This window comes from Leptodactylus fuscus, chromosome 5 (assembly GCF_031893055.1).
Source record: "Leptodactylus fuscus isolate aLepFus1 chromosome 5, aLepFus1.hap2, whole genome shotgun sequence".
Taxonomy (NCBI): Eukaryota; Metazoa; Chordata; class Amphibia; order Anura; family Leptodactylidae; genus Leptodactylus; species Leptodactylus fuscus.
This window is the reverse complement of record NC_134269.1, coordinates 81,871,745-81,896,151: the sequence shown is the minus strand read 5'-3', so window position 1 is coordinate 81,896,151 and position 24,407 is coordinate 81,871,745. Positions and strand designations below refer to the sequence as shown.

Genomic DNA, 24,407 nt, shown 5'->3' with positions numbered 1-24,407 from the left:
AATCTTATATTACAGTCAAACAGATTCTCAGTGCTATCATATATACACACACCCATACCCAAAGCAAATAAGATAATAAAACATAATTTGGCAGGGGGAGGGCAATTTTATCAAGCTCTGTACTCCAGAACTCTTTGGGGAGAAAGTCAAGCATATATTACAATGATGCTTATTCCCCAGTAGATTTCCACAGTGAAAGTTCCCATAAATCTTTTGGTTTGTGAAACACATTTAAAGGGGTTGTCCAGGAAAATTAAAAATTATTATTTTAGGCCCAAAGAAGGTCAAAAAACAAAAAAATAAACAAAACATACTCACCTGTCGCCAGAGCTCAGATGCCTCCCAGTGCGGTCCTACTATGAAAGTCCCTACTGCACATGACCGCTGTGATTAATCAACAGCCTAAGGAAAGGGACGTGGGACATCATGGCCAGTGAGGACTTCCGGCAAAATAAGACAGGAGCAGCACCGGACTGTGCCGTTTGGCACCAGAGTATCCGGGAACAGGGGAGCATGTTTTTTGCTTTATTTTTTTCACCTTCTCTGGCCCGATTTAAAAAAATAAATAAATATTCTGGACAAACTCCATAAAGGTTTAGAAAGCAGTGGTGAATGTAAATTTGTGCCAGTCCCAGCAGTTAAATATAGAAGCTTTGTTCCGGCTGCTTTATTTAGTTCAGCAGTACATCAGTGTTATAACCTATTCATGTGGAAAAATTAGGTTAATGTGCTCTTTTTATAGGTACTTCTACTCAGTTGGTGTAATACAAGTGAACTACTACACAAACAGCTAGAAAAGCACAGAACACGCAAGACATGCATCAATGCATGGACATATGTGACTATAACAGTTGAAATTGCTCAAGGAGTTATTCAATGCATCATGGGAGTTTAGTTCAACAGTTTAACCCTCTCTTGACTGCTAGCCTTTCGAGTATCTGTGACCCGAACTTCACCTCTACTAACCCCACCTCATCATATCTGTCTTCCTTTCCAGATCTTCTGGGCACAGGAAATCACTCCCTTCAGGGGGGGGGGGGGGGGCGGACTCTGGCTTCTCCTTGTCTGACGGCCGCCCACGCCTTTGCAACAGAGCCGGAGTTCCGGCTACAGCGCATGCTGTCGCTCCGGCTCTATTGCACAGGCAGACATCTAGAAGAGGAGTCATTGGCACCCCCAGAAGTAAGTGATCTCCTGTACCCAGAAGATACAGACAGTAAGATAAGCAAGTATGATGGGGTGGGAGGGCTGAGTTAGTTAGTTGGGAAGGGCTAGTACTGGGCTGGCTAGCTATGGAAAAAGAGAGGGGGTATGAGGGAGGGGGGAGGGAGTGAGACAGGCAAGTAGTACGAGTCAGCTCTGAGTTAAGCATATTGCATCATGGTAGTTGTAGGAAAACAGAACAGGAAGCTACCCATGTAAACAAATGCAGAAGATGCCAGGAGCTCCCAGAGAAACCTAGAAATCACTCAAAACACTACTATAAACATATTTGGTTGTACTTATTAATAGCACTAATTAACCTTTTTTGAAAGATGATTTTTTTGCACAGAAACCCCTTTGACAGTTAATGGCAAAGCAGTATCTTTTCGTAAAGCTATGGTATTACTAACAAAGTTGTGAAGACAAATAAGATGTTGGAAATCCTTGTGTGGGCTAGGCTTTGCCACTCCATATTCTTATTCCAATGGTGATTTGGTTTTATTTTCACAGTTTACATCACACAGTCTGTTTATATAGTGTCTGTGCAATGTAGTTACAGCCACTTGCCAAAGAAGTGAATAACATGAAAGTGTAATTACAATGCTCTATAAAATAGATGAATGCCATGGCCACTTCATACAGATGCACAGCAAGGATCCTGAATCTCAGTCCCCCAACTGACCCCTTTCTGATCACCTATTCTGAGGATTGGTGATCAATAAAAATTACATGGGAAGAATATGCAAATCTGACTTCCATAATGTAATTAGGAAGACAGTGCCTGAAGAATGCACACCAATAGAGGGCGCTCACTGAGAATGTGCAAGTCTATCTTCCATGATGTAATTAGGAAGACAGAGTAACAAAAACGTAACAAAATCTGCAACAAAAAAAACTGCATTTCCGCAAGGTGGGGCCTTAGCCTTAAGTTCCAGCCACTAGGTGTCTCTCTTGGGAAAATCCCTCTAAACACTAGGCTCACACTAGCACTGCCTTTAAATTGCTCTGGTCCGCCAGAAGACCAAACCCCTATTCACTATACCAGAAGTAAGTCAGGTGTCCGCCATTTTAAAACTTAAAACAGAGGAGGAAAAAACCCAGATGTGAACGTAGCCGTAGAGATCAGCATGCTCAAGAGTGGAACACTGTAAGTGGAGGGGCAGGCCCATCTACACAGCCTGTACAGGTTTCCACACAGCTTTCCCTGCCTGTACACTGAACAGAAATGAGTCCACAGCTTGTCAAGTGTGTGTAAGTCAAATCTATGCTATTCTATATACTCAGGACTAGCTGTTTTTATTATAGTTGATCAGATATTATTCATAGACAGGAAGCAGCTTTCCTGATTGTGATCAGATTTCTCTTTCTGTGTCAGTCATATTTTTAGCTGCATCAGAACCTGGATTTGCAGTCCAGTGTTTCAGGATCTCCTATATTATACTCACTTGGGCTTTTCTCAGCTATTTGTTTGCTATTTTACAGTCACTTATGAAAGTAATACATGTAGCAATCAGTAATAATAATAGATGGGGAGGAGGGAGGTTTTCTCTGCTGTAGATATAATGGGACTATTAGCATTAAAAAACAAACAAAAAAAAACCAAAAAAAAAAACAAAAACCAATAGGACACCATGTATGAAGGCTTATACAGCCATAAAATAGACTGCCTAAGCAAGAACTTGCATATATTTCAACATTTGATGAAAACTCAACTACCCTTTAATAATTTGATTCTAAAACTGGAGTTGAAGTTGGTACCTTTCTACTGAAACTCCACCCAAAACTAAACCTGATTCTACATCCCTGCCACAAACTGCTTCTTTTGTCTGCAATACTATGTAAATACAGTGATACCTCGGTTCTCGAACGCCTTGACTTTCGACCAAATCGGTATTCGAACAGGAAATTCGAGAAAATTTTGTCTTGGAATCCGAACAAATATTTGGAACTCGAACAGCCGAACGTCCGAGATTAGCCGAGTTGAGCCGAATGGCGTTCATTCGGCCCAGCGCCTTGCCTGCGTCATCATTGTGAGTCAGTGAGAGAGAGAGAGTCACATTGTGGAGAGAGCCACGCTTTGTGTGTACTGCACTGTACTGCAAATTACTGTACTCCTCCCTCCACATTCATTCCCTCCTGCCATAAAGGTTGGTACAGGTACAGTAAATGAAACACAATTTACTGTACTGTACAGTACATTTTATTTTTTTTGTTTTAATAAATACACTTTTATTTCTTATTTCTTGTTGAGACTCATGTTTTTCTACATATTATATACAAATTAGGCCAGTAAATAGGCATTTTCTGGGGCTTGGAACGAATTAATCCAGTTTCCATTATTTCCTATGGGTTTTTTTGTTTCGGTTCTCGAACAATTTGGTTCTCGACCGACCTCCCGGAACGAATTATGTTCGAGAACCGAGGTATCTCTTTACCTTATGTTACTTTCCTGTATGCCAATAAAGAATATGTTGCTGCTATCCAAATAATGGTACATATAGTAAATCAATTTACTATGTGTTACTATGTTGAGGGTTAATATCAAGCACTTCGCAATACTTCCTTGGGAAGAATGCCAGATATTATCAGACAAGTCCGTATTTCATTCACTATAGATTTACATTGCAGGCTCTTCCTACCTTCAGGAACTTTTATGAATGCAGTAAGTAAAAAGCAAAACTTCCCCACTAATGTGCAGTCACAGTAACATCTTTCAAAGGCTTTGACAGCACAAAGCACCTGATAAAAATTACAGCTCGGTTATAGCCTACAATAAAGCAAATCTGCAGCGGTGATAAATGCCCCTTTATGCAGAAACCTCACAAATTACCCCCTTCAGCACAAAGTGGCTCGGAAAAAAAGCAATATTATACTCGTACAATCTTTTTGTAAATGAGATGTGAATATGTTGTAAGAAGGAAAACGAAAAGGCAAGATACCAGGATCATCCACCACTAGATTAAATAGTAATTATTAATATGTTCATAGGTAATACATAGAAAGCTGACAGCAATGCATTTCCTACATGTAGATACACTGAACATATGGAACATTTTATTTATTTTTGAAGTCTGCCCTGACCTAGAGCCACATTTTAGTCATATTAATATGTGAGAAAGTATAATTATAGTGATGTGAATAAACCCTTTCAGGGGTTGTAGAGACATACACTGACAACCAGTGCAGAGTAAGTATTATTCATGGGTCCTATTCTAATTAATAAGATCTGTTCACAATATTCACAGTATGGGACCCTGATGGGACTTGGCAGCACTGTAAGCGACCGTCTGCTTCACCCCAAGTGTGAGAAGGAGCGCTATCGCAGGTCATTCCTTCCAACCGCGACCAGGCTGTATAATCTACATCAGACCAAACGAAGAGCTCTCCGCACAGAGAACTAATGATTATGAGGAGGACCATGAGGTCTTCCTCTTTCTCTTCTGTTTTTCCTTAGCTGCCATGGACTCCTAGTATATCTTCTCTTCTCAGCTTATCTGTGTCTACGTCTGTAACATATTACTCTGTATTATCTTGTATCTGTATTACTATGCTGCTGTAACACGCTGAAATTTCCCCAAGGTGGGACTATTAAAGGATTATCTTATATTCCCACAGTTCCCTTGACAAGAGTCCCACTCAATGTATTATTGTAACTCTGCATGTGCAATGTCAGACAGGGTTGAAGAGTATTGCCAAGGCCACCCCTCTGTTGAGATTTTTAACTTTTGTCATACCATGACAGTCATAGGCTGTTATAACCCCCTTTATGTGAATTTTTATCGGTAGAAAATGGCGATGCACCAAGTAGTATCGGAACAGGAGTGGCAAGTAGGATTTTATGATTTTGTAAATTATGGGTTCTAAAAAGGACAGAACTGGTAAGTGTGCTGGAACAAAGATCCAAAGCGTTAATGCCACAAGGCAACACTGCTAACCAGCTGCCAGTTGTCTATATTCCTTCCAGTACAGAAATGTAAGCATGAACGCAAAACTACTTTAAAGGGTCTTCTGGGACCTAAATCAAGTTTTCATACTGATGACTTATTCATATGACCAATTCATAAGATCGGCCATCCATATGTGATCTATTGGGGTGAGTCAACTGGGCACCAAACAGATCAACTCAACTGAGTTGGTGTTGGCAAGTAGATATTAGCCTCGTGAGGTTCATCTGGGGGTTTAATTTGGACCAAAACCGTACGAACTTAAACTGCTAATATACTCTGGGGTCTCTTCAGACCCCCAAAGCATAATTAGTGGAGGCCCATGGGAGGTAATCAAACTTTGAAGAAAAAAACAAAAAAAACAAAAAAAAAACACTATTGGGCCTCAGCGTTCACATGACAATGCGTAAGGGGTTGGGAGGCGTTGAGGGGGGTCTAATAGTTTTTGGGTTGTTTTTTTTTTCCGATTAACTCCCATGGACCTCAGCTACCGTAATTATTCTGAAGAAACCTAGAGTATAATAGAAGTCCTGGATCAGACATTTTTGGTACAAACAAAATTTCAGGCAAAAGCACACAGTCTCCATTTTACTACACTAACTTTTCGCTGTACCAGTAGTGGATATGTGATATCATATTTCACATAAAGTATAACATGAAATTAATTGCAGATCTTCCTATGCTATGGCTGTAGTGAGTAGATATGTAAGAACAAAGATAACATTCAGTTTACTGCAAGAAAATTGACTTTGTAAGTGTTCTACAAAAAGCTGTGTAATGTAATGTGCATATTATATGATCTGCATTTATATTAGATTTCCAGTGATGATAATACATAATCTCTTGTGGTAAAGGCAATGTCTATATCTAGTGAGGTACTTCATGGTGTCCTATCCATCAAACAGTGAAAGCATGCCCTTGTGGAAGAATACAGAAAGTGACAAGAGACAACAGGCAAAACTGATGAGAGGGAGATGGGAAAACCCCATTAAGAGTATTGGGATTACTGGTAAGTGAATAAGCAAAACCAAATTCTATGGTGTGGCAAGTAAAAAGGGGAGTGTTCTAAAATCATTTAGTAATTGTAATTGAGGTAAAATATTCAAATAATCATGATTTTGATTTAGGCGCTAATCGCCCAGGCTTAGCTCTTAGTCTATGCTTTGGGCAGAAGACTTTCCCCACCACTAACATTATGTGAGTAGGGCTTTACTGTTATCATTTGGAATATTACTCAGTCTTCAAATACATTGGCAGTACTTGTACACATTACTCTTGTTAGAAATTCCAAAAAATATTACAATATGGTTAAATTACATTAATTTAAAAAAAAAGTGAAAAAAAAAAAAGCTGTGGCCTGCCCTGTCAACCAAAGCATTGGTGACATAAAGAAAAGAATAGAGTGGGAGCAAAGCTGCTGGAAATAACCATTATAAATAACAATTAGCTCTAATCACTATTGATCAGGTTGAGAGAAAGCAAGCCATTACACATAGGAAGGAGATAAAATGGAAGCCATTACCTGCTCGTAATTCAGTCGCTGAGCCTCAGAAATCTCTTTTGGTTTTGCTTCTAAAATGTAGTCTCCTAAAAAACAAGGTTGAAGTTATATATAAGTATACACAAGCTTTCATTTTCCCATTTTTGAAAAGTGAGTAAAAGCATGAAGAAAATAAGAAACAATAATAAATTTTGCATCAAAGCGAAGATAAAAAAAAAACCATGCTTGACATTTTCTTTTATCAGGTCTTCCCTGACACTGGTGAATTCAATTAACAAGCTAAAATTTTACAGCTATAATACATAACCAACAGCTCAAAGAGGGGAATCTGAACTTAAAGGGATATCCGCTAAATACTGGCTGCACAAAGAACTAACTTGTATCATTCAGTAACCAGGTAGCTAATCGGGAAGATCTGTCAATAACTTCACGCCACGAAAAGGGCTTTCAACTTTTACCCTTTTTATGGAATTTTTCAAGTAAGTTAAAGGGATTTCTGGGAACTGTCGGCTTTCCAGCAGTATATAGAACTGCCTGTGCCCAAACCCATGAAAGGTCCTCTTTAATTTGCTATAGCCTGTTTTGTACCTACAGTTAACCCCTTCCCGACATGCGCCGTAATAGTACGGCGCATGTCGGGTCTGTAACTATGGCGACCGCCCGGGAGCCGGGCGGCCGCCATAGCCGCCGAGTGTCTACTGCTTTAAGCAGTAGACAACCGGCTCTCATGCCTCCGATCGGTCCGGGGCCCCTCTGGCGCTGCGGTCAAAGGCGCCGGAGGCGCCATTTTCCCGGAGGCGCATGGGCGCCATTTTGCCCGGGATTGCCGGCTCCTGGAGCATGCTCCAGGGCTGACGTCCCGTTGCCATGACAGCCGGGAGCCTGTATTAGGCTCCCAGGCTTGTCTGCAAATCCTCTCTTTTGCAGGCTGGTCTATGCAGCCTGCAAAAGAAAGGATGATTTCTTGCAATGCATTAGCATTGTAATGCATTGCATTAGTGATCAGACCCCCTGGGGTTCAACACCCCTAGGGGGTCTAATAAATGCAAAAAAAAAAAAAAAAATTAAAAAAAAGTTAAAAAAAAATAAAAAAAAAAATATAAAAAGTATTAAAAGTTCAAATCACCCCCCTTTCCCTAGAACACATATAAAAGTAGTTAAAAACTGTGAAACATATACATGTTAGGTATCCCCGCGTCCGAAATCGCCGTACACTTACGTATAAAATATCGTCGGAATATGGCGACTTTTAGAAAAAAAATTTAACACAGTTTTGGAATTTTTTTTTTAGGGGTCAAAATAAATAAATAAAACCATATAAATTTGGTATCCCTGGAACCGTACCGAAACACAGAATATAGGGGACATGTCATTTTGGCTGCACAGTGAACGCCGTAAAACCAAAGCCCGTAAGAAAGTCGCAGAAATGCATTTTTTCTTCAAATCCACCCCATTCTGAATTTTTTTCCAGCTTCCCAGTACATTATATAGAATAATTAATGGTGGCATCATGAAGAAAAATTTGTCCCGCAAAAATTAAGACCTCATATGGCTCTGGGAGCGGAGAAATAAAAAAGTTATGGGGTTTAGAAGGAGGGGAGTCAAAAATGAAAAACGAAAATCAAAAAATGCCATCGGCGGGAAGGGGTTAAATAAGGATTAGTAAAAGTACGGAAAAAAAAAACTTTGCCTGCTGAGGAAAAACTGGAGTGAAATAAAGAGGCAAAAAAGTGGGGCGAAAGGGGTAGGTTCACCCCTGGGCTTCCCTGGTCCCCGAGCAGGTCTTATTTTACTAGCCCCTTTGTTAACATGTTTCCACTGTACCCAATTACAGGCTGCAACAGTGACATGTGGTCAATGAGGTTGGCAAAGACCAGATTGGGACTACAGAAACATTGGCACAGGAGCAAGTAGCTGAGTAAACGGTTCTGCTTAGTTTTTGTTTTTTTTTGCAAACTGTTGAAATTCACTGTATAAAATCTGCACCAAAATCAGCACCGTGCGGTACAAATTTTATAGTGGCTTTCATTTTGTTTCAAGTTTTAGGGGGAGGAATAACCATAAAATTAAGAAAGAAGTATCACCTCATTAAAACCTCATTATGGGGCCCTACCGAACCTCCACTGCCTTTTTTTTAAATAAACAGAGGAAGTTCGGTAAGGCGTCTGCCCAGGGCTGGTGTCAGCACCCGGGCAAGTCACTGTGTGAAGGTAGAGAGATTACGTACTGCAGAGCCTGAAGGACCTGTGATGATGTCATATGTGGGCGGGGTTACGCGGATCGTATAGAACAGTGTAATGTTACACAGGAAGATAAATCTGCCGGGAACAGACTGATGGAGGAGAGAAGAGACAGCATGTGTAAGTAATAGGGGAGACATGGGGGGCAGGCTGTGTGAGTAAGAGGGGAGACATGGAGGTGCAGGCTGTGTGAGCAAGAGGGGAGACATGGGGTGCAGGTTGTGTGAGCAAGAGGGGAGACATGGGGTGCAGGTTGTGTGAGCAAGAAGGGGGGAATGGGGGGTTCCGGCTCTGGGGGATGGGCACTGTGAGCATATAATACTGTGGGGGGGTCACTGGGAAGCACATAATACTGTATGGGGGTCACTATGGAGCACGTAATACTGTATGGGGGTCACTATGGAGCACATAATACTGTTTGGTGGTCACTATGGAGCACATAATACTGTTTGGTGGTCACTATGGAGCACGTTGTACTGTCCCAGTATTGCTTACATGTGAGGCGCTGCGCTGCTTGCTCACCGCATTCTTGATAACTGCAGTTGTGGGTACTAAAGCTTTATCCCTTTTAAGTATCTGAGATATTGCTTTAGCGCCCATAACCACCACTATCAAGAATTCGCTCTAGTAAGGGGATAAGGGACCCCGGACAAAAGTTTGTACCCAGGCCCACAAAACTTTAGTTACACCAATGGCGGCTGCTCTGGGCCCAGGCACCGCCATTAATATACCTTATTTTTAACTAGATCGACTGTGCTGATACACAGACGTCCTGCGCTTGGATGTAAAGTTGGCGACTCCGTTCATCAGGATCCCAGGTAGGCGATTATAACTCTTTTTTTTTTTTTTTTTTATTAAGCTTAGGTGTCAGTATTTTAATAGTACAAGGGGTTGTTTGGAGGGGGAAATTATAATTACCGTATTTTCCGGACTATAAGGCGCACATAAAAACCTACGATTTCCTCAGAAATCGTAAGTGCGGCTTATAGTCCGGTGCGCCTTATATATGGATGGAAGCGGCGGCAAAGTCTGCGTGCCGCTTCCATACATACATAAAAGGCACCGTAAGGGTGCATTCACACTACGGAACGCCGGCGTGTATCACAGCCGTACACGCCGGCGTTACAGCAGGGCTGCCGGACACTTCCCATTCATTTCTATGGGAGCCGGCATGCAGGCGCTCCCCATAGAAATGAATGGACAGACACTTCCCATTCATTTCTATGGGAGCCGGCATGCGAGCGCTCCCCATAGAAATGAATGGAAAAAAGGAGTCCATTCATTTCTATGGGGAGCGCTCGCATGCCGGCTCCCATAGAAATGAATGGGAAGTGTCCGGCAGCCCTGCTGTCACGCCGGCCTGAAACAGAACGTGAAACTTACCGAGCGGTGCAGGGCGGGCGGGAGGGAATTCAGGCCTCCTCTTCCTCCGATGTCCTGACCACTTCCTCCGGCGCTCGCGAACTAATGGCCTGGGCGCATGCGCAATATCATAATGCTTCTACTACTGCGCATGCGCCCAGGCCATTATCAGCGAGCGGCGGAGGAGGAGGACGGAACATCGGAGGAAGAGGAGGCCTGAATGCCCGCCCACCCTGCACCGCTCGGTAAGTTTCACATTCTGTTTCAGGCTTTTATTTTAAAACGGGGGGGGGGGGTAGTTTAATCTAACTTTTACGGTTGGGCTCTATCAGCATGCTGTAGTTACATGACATGGCCACTATAAGATGTACGACACTGTGCAAACAGAGAAGGGGTCACGGCGCTTGCAGAGATGCCACGATTCACTCAAACAGCTGATTCATCCCTCATTTTTACATCTCAGCCACAGAGGTTTAAAAAAAAAACAAAAAAAAACACTCGCCTGTCCCCAGCACCTTGTTGTCCTCTGCCTCTATCTGTTCGGTCTCATGGAAACACCTCATTTCTGGAAATTCTGTACCCAATTAGTCTTAGCGGTCACATGAGGTGCAGAACTCCCAAGCAAGAAGGTGCCAGCACGAGACTGAATGGACACTGGCGGAGGAGAACGAGTTGCTGAGGACAGGTGAATATGCTTTTTTATTTTAAACCTCCCGCCCGGCACATGAGTTGCTCCAATTCCTGGACAATATCTTTAAAGAATTTATCAATGTTTCTAATATTTATGGCCTGTCCTTAGGATAAGCCATCAATATTAGATCTGTGCGAGTCTGACAGCCAGGACCTCTGCAGATGAGTTTTTTCATTACAGTGCGACTACAGGTAATGGTGACAATTCTAGGAGCCACGCTGCTCTCTTGCCATACAGGATGTAGCAGTGGGTTTAGCAGTGGTACACATCGTATGGCAGGTGAGCAGCAGGGCTCCTGTTATTACCTTTAGCCACCCTGTCTCTGTACTGCTCATCTACAGGGGTCCTGGCGGTGGGCCCCTAAAAACAATTCCACTGGTGGGCCCTAGACACCCTAGTCCGACCCTGCTTAAAGCACTTTTCAACTACTCTGCTTAAGAATAAAACACTCCATTTTCATGAAACTCATCTGCAATGCAGGATAAGGACATCTTTGGGAATCGTAGAAGCAATCCTATAAGATACTGTTGATTAAAAGCACCCCCAGCACTATTCCTCTATGCACTGTGCAGGAGGAGTAGGCCACCAGTCCCCAGCATTAGAGCAAGGAGTGTTAGTCAAGTAATTTGGAGTAAGGTTACTAAAGATGCAATGTAATGCTGCAGGAGATTTTCTTTATAATGCCTGTGTAACAAAGCATAAAAGGATTCAGGAAGTAGACCAACATCACATGATAATACTACACTTGTGTCAGAAGTATAAGGCCCAGTTCACATCTGCGTTCGGTATTCCGTTCGGGGACTCCACTTGGGGACCGCCCAGATGGAATACCAAACGCATAGACAAGTGCTGAGCAATGAAAGCGCACAGACCCCACAGACTATAATGGGGTCCGTGTGTTTTCCATGCGAGTCATGCGGAGAGGAAAGTAGTTTATGAAGTACTTTTCTCTCCACATGACTTGTGTGGACATCACACAGAAAACACATGGACCCCATTATAGTCTCTAAGGTCCATCGGCTTTCATTGGAGACTCCCTGAATGGAATACCGACCACAGAGGTGAACCAGGCCTAGGTTTGTGTACATAACTACTTCAGGACCAGGAGATTTTCCATGGCTCATGACAGACGTTTTTTGTTTTTTTTTTGGCTCATGTGGTTTTGAAGGAAAAACTTTTTTCTATTCATTTAGGGTTTTTCAAATAATCTTTGTGGGTTTTTTGGTGATACATAGGGATTCATTTCATATAATTTTCATTCTGTAGTTTCTTCTTTAGGAGGTATTCTAACAATACATTTTTTTACTGATATTTCCTATATACTGATACATTAGCCCAAGTTGCAATAGGAATACAGCCCCCTAGTATACAATGGAGAGCTGATTTGGGTCCTTTAGATCCCAGCACCTCCTGTAGTTCCCAGCACCAGATGGATCACATGACTACTGGCTTGGGAAGAAGCTCCATCATGGCAGCTAACACAGCTGCACACACAATGATCAAAGTGCGCTGTGTATACAGTGATAGGGAAGGCAAGGACGGCAATAAACCATCCCCGCCTTCTCTTTGGGATATTCAGCTGTCACTAACAGCTGGCTTCTCCAACCAAAAAGGTGCAGCTGCTCACACTGCGAGGATGTACAGGTAAATCCTTGCTGACTGACCTGCAGTTATATATAAACATCCAAATCCCGACAGTGTTTTCAGCCAGTGATCTGTAGAACTGTATCCTTAGTACCATATGAAAGATGAATCTCCCATTTCATATGACACCAATAGCAAATTTCTATGTTTAATTCCATGTCACACAGCCCGTACACTATACACAAGTAGAAGGAGGAACAGCTCTGACTAGTGAAACAATGGAATGAATGAATGAAAAAATGACAGGATTTCACAGAAGAGAGCCATTTATTTGTTAATAAAGAATAAACACAATTTATTAATAACAAATTCTGACAGAAAAATCAAACTTTGTCCAAAAGTTTAGTTACGCTTTAAAATCTCTTAGTGTACGCCTTGACCGTAAAGCTTGGCCTCAAGGGGTAAAATAATTCACTTGTTAAGAACTTATCATATACCTGTCACTTCACTTCTCAGGATAAACTGTTATGTTTATTATTAGTATGCTTACTTATATAGCGCCATCATATTCCGCAGTGCTTTACAGATATTGTCAGTCACTGTCTCATATAGGGCTCACAATCTACATTCCCTATCAGTATGTCTTTGGGAGGAAACCGGAGTACCCGGAGGAAACCCACGCAAACACGGGGAGAACATACAAACAACTTGCAGATGTTGCCCTTGGCAGGATTTGAACCCAGGACTCCAGCGCTGCAAGGATGCAGTGCTAACCACTGAGCCACCGTGCTGCCCTAATGCCCTTATGTTTGTGTGTACATGAGGAGCAACACTATTTCTGGTCATTATAGGTCTTGTATTCTGCACATTTGCTTTATAAATGTCTCTCTTGGGGCCATGAAGGACATATAGATGGAGAAATAATCACCTGTATTGAAAGAAATAAGGCACTTTGGTTGTTATAGAAAGCTAAAGCATTAGTCTAATCTTCTTTCATCTGTTGCTATCCCCTGCATTGCCTGCTTACTCCTCTCCATAGGCTTCCATAGACATGAGTCATCCAAGTCACAAGACCTGCAGTTTCTCTCTAAATAGTACAGTGAATTTCAGGGTGAACAGTAATTTAGCAGAGTAATGGAAAGGAGGGAAACATCCTTATAAGAGCAGAAAGAGACATTTCCCTCTGAGAAGACATAATACAAAGTTTCTTATAATCACCTGTACTATTCATTTATGCAAAGTTTGTTGAAATGACAGCGTCTATTTAAAGGATTTGCTGTTTTCACTTTATTTTATTTCTGTCTGTTTTGTTACACACCGGGTCATAACAATACCTCCAGCACATGAGCATATGGCAAGCTATTTAAAATTCTGCTTCATGTTTTACTAACAGTCAACCAAAAGTATGTTGTGGTGGCAATGATGTTCAGTAGATGCCAATTATCAAAACCATGTCTTACTCTCAGACTATAAATAACAATAAAAACATGTATATAACCTCTCATTTGAAGTAGACAGTAACTTACGATAACCTGATGTCAGCACAGAATTTTTTTTTAAACATATAGCTGATCACAGAGTTTCATATTATACCTACACATTAGAGAAAGTACCCAGCACTGACCAGGTATATAGTGTAGGTCCAAAGGATCACACTGAAGTCAGGAGTATTATATATATTATTATATTATATTATAGTATATGTCCAAAAAGCAAAAGATGTCATGACAGATTAGTTACCTGAAATGGTGCGAAAGAAAAACTGAGAACAACAGTAAGCCAATGCTGCATATACAGTATGTACATATACAATCCTATAATAATAGTTCGTAACAAAAGTGAATGGTCAGTAACGAAAACATATAAAACATAACTTTTATTAGAAGTAGATACTAAAATGAACAGCCACAATTGATGTACGCTTACGCCAATTGTGGAAGTTCATTTTAGTATCTACTAATAAAAATTACGTTTTATATTTTTTCGTTACTGACCATTCACTTTTGTGATGTCTATTTGCCCTTAATGGTAACACACCCTCTGTGATTTGTCCAATAACAAAGACCACCAGCAGGGAGGACTAAACTGTCAGTTCAAATTCAGGCGAGGACAAGTGAGAAAGGAACTTTATGAAAACCTTCCTGGACATTTGTTTTTCCAACGCTCTAAATTTCATACAGAGAACATGTTTGGTTTTATAATAAGCAGGAGGACTCAGCTTTGTACGGGTATATTTCATTTTTTGATGGTGTACTGGCCCCATAAGAATTGCCCAGTTTAGCACTGGTGTATTTTGTATATCGTTTGTGTGTATGTCCATAAGTGTCATGTGATCATGTGTATCTCAGTTTGGATATCAGTGAAAAACCTGCAATTGATTTTTATGGAAACCTGGAGTAAAACTGTGTGAATGTGACCTTCTGTAACAGTGTTATTCACAGCTCCCTGCCCCTTTAAAGCCGACATACAGCAGTGAAGTAAAATGGCTGGGTTTCTATGGAAACCTGGAGTAAAGCTTTGATGTGTGATACTGTGTGCCGAGGCGCTTATCTAATCCTCCGGCATGTGGTACTGTGTGCCGAGGCACGTAATCCTCTGATGCATGTATCTCAGTTTGGATATTAGTGTTGGACTGTGCATGTGGAGTGACCGTGTGTATGGCAGTTGGAATATGAGTGACTTGCAGGTTTGTATTGGCTAACCCTGATTATTGTTTTGTGAATTCTATATTTCTAGAACGGTAGGTCCGAGAGAGTTGAGGCCTTGTATAAAACCTTCTCGGACACCAGATTTATATTTGTGTCAAATTTTGTGAAGATCGGTCCAGTCGTTGGTCGTGCATAAAGAACATTCTCATATTCCAGGGGATGAAACCTTTTTAGCGTTCTTGTTGGTGGACACAAGATGAAATAAAAGTTAAGTATTATTCATAAAGAATTGGAATGCTGTATCTTTTTCCTTCTTTATCTGTGGATTGATTACCCAACTGGAGGGGATGACCCGATGTATCCATCGTTCTTCCTCGACGAGAGGCAAACAATTCTGCAAGACTGATAGCGTCCAAGCGTGATTGGGCTGTATACAGTCCTCTTGTATTTTGGATTAAAGAACAGACATTATATATATATATATATATATATATATATATATATATATATATTATATATATATATATATATATATATATATACACACACACACACACACACATAATCAGTCTGAAAGATCCCTCCATAAAGCTAGACAGATTTCTATTTTTTTTTTTTTGGTTTTGTCAATTGGTCTGATTTCAATCTCCTGACAATCTACATCTAACCTGACAGATCCTCAGACGAGGACTGGCATTTGGAGTAACAAGGATCTGACAAGATGAATTGTTCCTTTCCCGTTATTTGTTTCACCAGAGATGCAGCACCAGATGTGTCTAGCAGCTGCTCATCTGTCCCTGAGCTCTGTTAAAATAACATGACCAACAGCCAAACCCAACACAAGTTAATGAATGAAGCAGGACATATAACCTGTGGTCATTTGTGTCATTCTTTTGGTAAAATAAATGTATAATGCTGGAACAGGATGCAAAAGCTGCCTATAAAAGTGCTTTTAGTTGCAAATCACTTCAATAGTGACAGTCACATGCCACTTGTGTAGAGGTCACTGTAGAGACAGCAAGATACATACAAAGCACCACCACATCTGATCCGACAAGGACTGAAAATGGTGGTGACCATTCTGTTAGCAAAGAATTAAGCAACAACAAAAACATAAAGACAGTGTGTAAGGTTAAAGAGGACCTTTCACCACCTGCGGCACATACACCGCTAGAAAGCAGACAGTGCGCTGAATTCAGCGCACTATTGGCTTTCACGATCTGTGCCCCTGGTGAATAGCTATCGGTGCCGGTACCATAGCTCTTCACCGTCAGAAGGGCGTTTCTGACAGTCAGCCAGGAACGCCCTTCCTCACATCAGCACCTATAGCGCTGTATTGGGGAGGAACGCCCCCTCCCCTTCTGACAGTACTTGTCCATAGGGGTTTATCCAGTTTCTAAGACTGATGGCCTTTCCGTCCAATAGGCCATCAATATTAGATTTGCAGGAGCCACCCACAGATCACTGGTCCCGAGGCCATGCTGCTAACTCGTCTGAGTTCCTAAGGTTAGGTGATCAATCTTAGAAACCAAATAACCCTTAAAATATTTTAATTCAGGCAACTTCCAGGTTTTTATACATAAGACAAAAAAGCTCTTTCAAAAAGGACCACATGACTCCTCATGTCTGTCTTAGGTAATACTTGTATTAAAAAAAAAGCAATTTTAGATATTGATTTGATTAATCTTTTCACAGAACTCTATATTCGGCTATTATGAGCCCCCAAATGACATCTGGGTGCTACCATTTCGCTTGTCAAAGAGGTGTGTCCTAATTATTCTGATACTGATTGGACAATAGTAGAATGGTGATTATTTAGGTCGCGTTCCTTTAAAAGGGCGTGGTTTTATGTAAGGGTATGTGTGGGGTAAATCTCGAAAGATTCCTCTTGTGAGGTTCGCCCAGCAGATCGAACAAGTCTGAACCAAAACTACTATCAGACCCCAGAGAATAATTAGCGGAGGCCCAGATGAGGTGATCAAACATGAAAAAAAAAATAGTGTTATTCACCTCTCCTGGGCTCCAATGTGACTCTGTTCTCTTCGGGCCTTCTGACGGACGTCAGAGACCACTGAGAGGCTGGTATCCTGTCCACATATAAAAGCTGGGGCAGATGGAGAGTTGGAATGTCAGTCACATGATACCGCTGAGGACCAGAAGGGAGTGGATAAGTCACAAATACAGCCACAAGTAAGATAATATTTTACTATCCTATTTTTCCACACGCCGACTCAGACTCCTTCATAAAACGTCTGGCATCCATTGTCAGTCAGAAGCAGTAACACCAATTAATTAAAAGTCTAGTGATTGGATTCCTATGAAATTAAATGTGTAACAAACTATGTATCAAATTAATTATACAATGTTATTTTATAATCTAATTAAAAATACACATTTTATTTTGAAGCTGGAGTCCGAAATTTTTTTTTAGAGTCTCCCAACTCAGACTCCACAGCACTGGTGAAGATAGGTCATTAATGTCAGGTCTATGGGCATCTCAAACCTGCTACTCCTAATGATCAACTGTTCCCAGCAGCTGATACACAGAAAATAGAGCAGGAAGCAGACAGCTCTGTTCTCTATGTAGTGCTGTACTGTGATCTCTTCCACTACAGGTGTGAGATATGAGCTGTTTTAGATCAGCAGTAGTTAGTGATAGCAGAGTTTGTTCCTCTGTGGATAGCCTGTGTGGTACAATGTATGCTGTTTGAACCATCTGTTTCCTGGGATGGTGTTCCCCGAGAGAGAAAAGAAAACCATGTCATTGTAAGGGGATCATCCTGAAATTACATTACCCAAATGGAGAGAAGATGACCCTGAACTTTTAGATAGAAAGAAATAACTAAATAAGGTAATAGTAGTTCATTTATATATACTGAGGGAAGAGGTACTTTTACAATAAATGCTTTATAAAAAAAAACCAAAAAAACAAAAACCTGAATGCTTATAGAGAATTTTACAGATTTTACAGTTTTGTTTTTACTGTGCAGTAAAAATGACACATTCCTTATAGCCTTTGGATTAGCAGTAGAGATGAGCGAGTACTATTCAAAACGGCCGTTTCGAATAGCACGCACCCATAGGAATGAATGGAAGCGGTCGGCACACTGACTTTGCCGGCGGCCGGCCGCTTAACCCCCTGCGTGTCGGCTGCGTCCATTCATTCCTATGGGTGTGTGCTATTCGAATCGGGAGTTTCGAATAGTACTTGCTCATCTCTAAGATGACAGATACCAAATTTATACAGTTTTTGTTAGAAGTCCAAAACTTTTTAAAAAAGCAAAAAATAGTTTAAGTTGCCATAATCGGACATCCATAACTTTATTTTTGTGTACGGAGAGGCAAACTGGCAATTTGGCTATTTTGAGGAGTTTTTTTTTTTGTTTACTGCTACAGTGTTACCTCATATGGGATAAATAATTTTATGGCTCAGGCATTCTGAGATGCAGAGATGCCTAATTTTCTTTGTTTCTTTATACTTGTGATCTAAAGAAAGGGTTTGTTTGTGTGTTTTTTTAATTTAAGTATTTTTTAACCACTTCAGGGTTATAACATTTTTATCATTTGTGTTATTAAACTATTTTCTTCGTCTCTTTCGATGATACACAGAGCTTTTTTTAAGTTGTTTTTATTTTTGCATGTTTATATTACTGTATATTTTTTTGGATATAAAAAAAAAAAAAAAAAAAGGAGGGAAAACCTGTCTTTTTCACTTTTCTTTTTTTATTTTTTTTTTATTTAATAGTACAAAATGCTACTAAAAAAAACCCAAAAACGTTATAATACTTTTCCTTTTTCGTTACAGTAATTTTTACTTTGTATGGTGTTGTCAGGGGTGGGGCTAGAACCTATAAGAAGGGCATTTTATTGGCGTATTATTTTTGTGGTAGAGACTGCATAGTTTGTAGGGTTTTTGTTTTGTTTTGTTTTTTTTAGGTAGAGGCGGTCTGGAAGAGGTTAAAGACTTTGAATTTTTTATTTTTTTCAAAGCCCCCATAGACAAATACAGACTGTTCCATATATTACAAAACAACTGTATTGCAGTCTATAGCAGAATCACTGCTTAACCATTGAGTCCCGCCACAGGCAAGCCCCTATAGTTATTTTCTTACGACAGCCCTGCAATCCTCCACATGCAATCCTACTCAGCGACTAAGCTATCTGTGAAAACTCATACATGAAAGCTGTTAATAAATAATGAGGCCACCCAATGGACTCCTAAACTCCTATTATAAAGATAAAGCATACAATTTTGTCTGTTTATCCATCTATCTATACACACACACACTCTTTGGCAAAAAAAAAAAAAAAATAATGCTGCAAAACTCATCATGCAGTTATATCTCAGGCGGATTAGTGAATGATTACAGGTGTGGTCTGATTAGAGATTGAATCTTGCCACAAGAGGGCGTAAAAGTGCTTCATCCATTGTCATAAAAAAACCCCAAAAACTCTGAGGCTACTTTTGGATAGTGTGCCTCTTGATGTGAGATTGCTGACTGCTAAACACGCCTCTATGATGCATTCAAAGACATTTTTCCCAGTTGACAGACTTTGAGAACAGAACTGCCCGTTATCTAAGCCGTCATGACCTAATTATTGGAAAAAATGGAAGTAGTGGTTACATGAGGGCATGCTCATACAGAGAACAAGCTCCATATGGTCCAAACAGACAGCACACCAGTAGATTGTGGCACTTTTATTACAAGACAATGACTCTGGCTGGAAAATTTTCAGGCACTTAGTAAAAAGACATTTGGAATCACAGTGCCCATTACATGTCCTGCCATTGACAGCTAGCTACTGTCACCTTTTTTTCCCCAGTGGTGTCGCAAACAAGAAACCTGGACCACTTTACACTGGAGCTGTATAGTCTTTAGCAACAAGTCCAGATTCTGTCTGGGATCAGAAAACAGTCAGGTTCAAGTATGGATGCCTTTTGGTAAGCGCTTGAATACTGCCTTTGCTAAGGAGTGACACAGTTGCTGGTGGGAAGATTTGGGAAGCCAACACAAAACAATTGGTCCCCACCAGTGATATAAGATCCTGTCAGGGACTCTGATGCACTGCAAGATCAAGAGAAAAATCTTCCTTGTCAGGAAAAAAAAAAAAAAAGCCAAACGAGCTAAGGGTCCATAAAATCCTTTTTGCATATCATTAAAATAACATCCTGACCAGGACACCAGCCCAAGAAGCTAAGCATTTATGCTCATGCGTTTTAGAAGGTAGGCGTGGGGGAAAATGCATAGCTTGTGGAGCTAGTGTCCTGGTCTGGATGTTATTTTAACCCCTTCCCGCCGATGGCATTTTTTTGATTTTCGTTTTTGACTCCCCTCCTTCTAAACCCCATAACTTTTTTATTTCTCCGCTCCCAGAGCCATATGAGGTCTTAATTTTTGCGGGACAACTTTTTCTTCATGATGCTACCATTAATTATTCTATATAATGTACTGGGAAGCAGGAAAAAAAATTCAGAATGGGGTGGATTTGAAGAAAAAATGCATTTCTGCGACTTTCTTACGGGCTTTGGTTTTACGGCGTTCACTGTGCAACCAAAATGACATGTCCCCTATATTCTGTGTTTCGGTACGGTTCCAGGGAAACCAAATTTATATGGTTTTATTTACATTTTGACCCCTAAAAAAAATTCCAAAACTGTGTTTAAAATTTTTTTTTCTAAAAGTCGCCATATTCCGACGGCCGTAACTTTTTTATACGTAAGTGTACGGGGATGCATAGGGCGTCTTTTTTTGCGGGGCCGGGTGTGCTTTTTAGTTCTACCATTTTCGGGAAATGTTATTGCTTTGATCACTTTTTATTCAAATTTTTATCAGAATCAAAACAGTGAAAAAACGGCAGTTTGGCACTTTCGACTATTTTTCCCGCTACGGCGTTTACCGAACAGGAAAAATATTTTTATAGATTTGTAGAGCGGGCGATTTCGGACGCGGGGATACCTAACATGTATATGTTTCACAGTTTTTAACTACTTTTATATGTGTTCTAGGGAAAGGGGGGTGATTTGAACTTTTAATTCTTTTTATATTTTTTTTAACTTTTTTTTTAATTTTTTTTTTGCATTTATCAGACCCCCTAGGGGTGCTGAACCCCAGGGGGTCTGATCACTAATGCAATGCATTACAATGCTAATGCATTGCAAAAAAGCATCCTTTCTTTTGCAGGCTGCATAGACCAGCCTGCAAAAGAGAGGATTTGCAGACAAGCCTGGGAGCCTGTACAAGGCTCCCGGCTGTCATGGCAATGGGACGTCAGCCTTTGATCGCGGCGCCGGAGGGGTTAATGCCTCCAATCGGTCCGGAGACCGATCGGAGGCATTAGAGCCGGTTGTCTACTGCTTAAAGCAGTAGACACCCAGCGTCTATGGCGGCCGCCCGGCTACCGGGCGGTCGCCATAGTTACAGACCCGACATGCGCCGTACTATTACAGCGCATGTCGGGAAGGGGTTAATGATATGCAAACAAGAGAAGGATTTTATGGACCCTTGGCTTTCTGGCTATTTGGTTTTCAACAACTACTTCTCAGGGCGGGTTCACATCTGCGCCCTGGTCTCTGCTTTCATGTTTCCATCTTCTGCTCGAGAAACTGGACAGGAGACGGAAAACGGCAGTCACTTTTCAAACCCATTCATTTACCCGCTCACGGGCGGCAGGAGACGGAAACCTGAAAGCGGACACTGGGGCGCAGATCTAAACCCACCCATAATGTGTTATTTTTTGTCAATGAGTGCACAATGACTATAGAATATATTGTATAATGATTATACAAGTTTTATTTACTTAACACTAAGCAACGTCTACTATATAATTCACATACTAAATTAATTTTGACTGGAGTCGGGAAAAAAAAAAAGTAAGCAACTCTGGCTTCAAAAATCAAATGATTAATTATTTTATACAATTATTAATATTGTATAATTAGATGCATGATTTGTTGCATACTTACTTTCATAGGAATTCAATCACTAGCTTTTTAATAAATTAAGCAAATCTTTGCTGCTTCTGACTGACCATGGCTGTCAACCTTTTGTGAAGGAGTCGGAGTGGGCTCTAAAGTTGAAGTCGGTCTGTCTGCAGAAAAATGGAGGAGGAGTTGGAGTCGGCAGTTTGGCCTACCAACTCAAGAGCCCTGATTTCCAGAAACTAGTTTGTTATAGAAAATACGAAGACATTTTTGTAGTTAAATCATAATGGCATTTTCGACTTTCAGTCAGTCAGAAATAAGCGGGAGGTCACTCAGAGCTGTCAGTGTTCTGGAGCAGGCCACATCAAAAGAATATCATAGCGCCACAAAGCCAAGTAAGAGAAGCCTGTTCACATCTGTAATCAGAAGCCTAAAAGCAGCAACTAAATTGTTGTCCTTTGCGAGCTCAGAGAACCACATTGATGTAAAGGAATCCAAAATGAAAAAACATCAGAATGAATAAGAAGTATTGTGTGAAATAGTTATAGTATATCATGTTACATTGTATACATATTATATTTTTACACACAATCATGTTTTACAGAATGGGGAACAGTTATAAATTATATAGAGAATTGTGAAACCATTAGAAGTCACAGTGATAGACTGGGGAAGAGATTACACAACACAAATATTTCTTAAAAGGTAACTACCTAAAATGCACAAAATATGTTACTATAGTGCTATTCCAAATAACTGGTGCAAGTTATTATGTTAATGTTGGTGCAGACCAAACCTTGTTAGTATGAAGAGTGAACATCTATATACCTAACCTGTGATAATCTAAGTTTAGTGACGAGGATACGTATGAGGCTAACAGCTATAATGAAATCCTTTTGAATTTCAGCTCCAGAGAAATACCAAAACCTCACAGTGCTCTTAGATCCTCATGTACAGTCCCTTGTTGTCTAATTAAGACATACTGATAGCAAATTTAGATTGTGTGCCCTATTTGGGACAGTGTTGACAATATATCTGTAAAGTGCTGCGGAATATGATGGCGCTATATAAATATGTATAGAGATACAGTACGGCTCCTGTCCCATTGCAGCTCCAGTTTGTACCATCTCCACACACTGCCTATATCTGTGCTGAAGCTGCTGTCATCACAGGACTTTACAAACTAGCAATGTCAAAGACACACAATCCGCTTTGAACTCCCTGTTTACACAAGATATTCAGGTTATTTTTGGAAAATCATCAAAAGATTTATACGTGTCTGAGTACAGATAGAGAGATTATATATTATATACATTTTAGAGAATGTATAAAATACATGTGAAGCACAACAAAGTTTTTTTTGTTTGTTTGTTTTTTTAGCTGAAACCAAATATCCACCTACCCAGATACTCCATGAGCTGCTCGGCAGTGATAATCTCCATCATGGGGGGTAATTTCACCTGTAAACAAGAGAAGTATTGTTTGAAAACTGTACCGAGTTTAATCCCATTAGACAGGTGGTTTTATGTAGTATGTCGCCAATATAAACAGATTTATATGCTTGTCACTGCAGATTTATAATAGATAGATAGATAGATAGAGATAGATAGATAGATAGATAGATAGATAGATAGATAGATAGATAGATAGATAGATAGATACAGAGAGAGAGAGAGAGAGAAAGATAAAACTATTTTTCAAAAATTAACTGGTTGATTATGCTAAATAACAAAAATACTTAAAACTGCTCAAATAAGGAGTTCTAACAAAAAAAAGGGACACATAACTCAAAGGCACAAATGTCTCTCTTACACCTGAAATAATCTTTCTGTCTGGTCCTGCCCTCTACTTTGCTATGTCAACTGTATGCAGACTATGTTACTTATAATATATTTATATAATATATGTGTGTGTGTGTGTGTGAGATATATTTTGAAAAAACAATAAACTTTGAAAAAAAAAAAAGGACACATACTCTTAACAAGCCTGTATCACTCACATTCAGTTACTGCCTAGGTCACCCTGCTGATCTCAACTTAATGGGTCTCTTGATACACAGGAGATTAGAGATGAGCGAACACTAAAATGTTCGAGGTTCGAAATTCGAATCGAACAGCCGCTCACTGTTCATGTGTTCGAACGGGTTTCAAACCCCATTATAGTCTATGGGGAACAGATACTCGTTAAGGGGGAAACCCAAATCCGTGTCTGGAGGGTCACCAAGTCCACTATGACACCCCAGGAAATGATGCCAACACCTCTGGAATGACACTGGGACAGCAGGGGAAGCATGTCTGGGGGCATCTAACACA

The 24,407-nt window shown here is 40.5% G+C and overlaps 1 protein-coding gene across 1 annotated transcript in view; it reads right to left on the bottom strand.

The window, feature by feature from the left end:
• MINDY2 (MINDY lysine 48 deubiquitinase 2) overlaps nt 1-24,407 on the bottom strand; it is a 60,965-nt gene that overhangs the window by 22,032 nt on the left and 14,526 nt on the right. Inside the window, exons 2-3 of the mRNA XM_075273523.1 lie at nt 23,498-23,555; nt 6,670-6,734 (exon numbers count right to left, since the gene is read on the bottom strand). Coding sequence (XP_075129624.1) covers nt 6,670-6,734; nt 23,498-23,555 — 123 coding nt within the window. The remainder of the gene's footprint in view (nt 1-6,669; nt 6,735-23,497; nt 23,556-24,407) is intronic.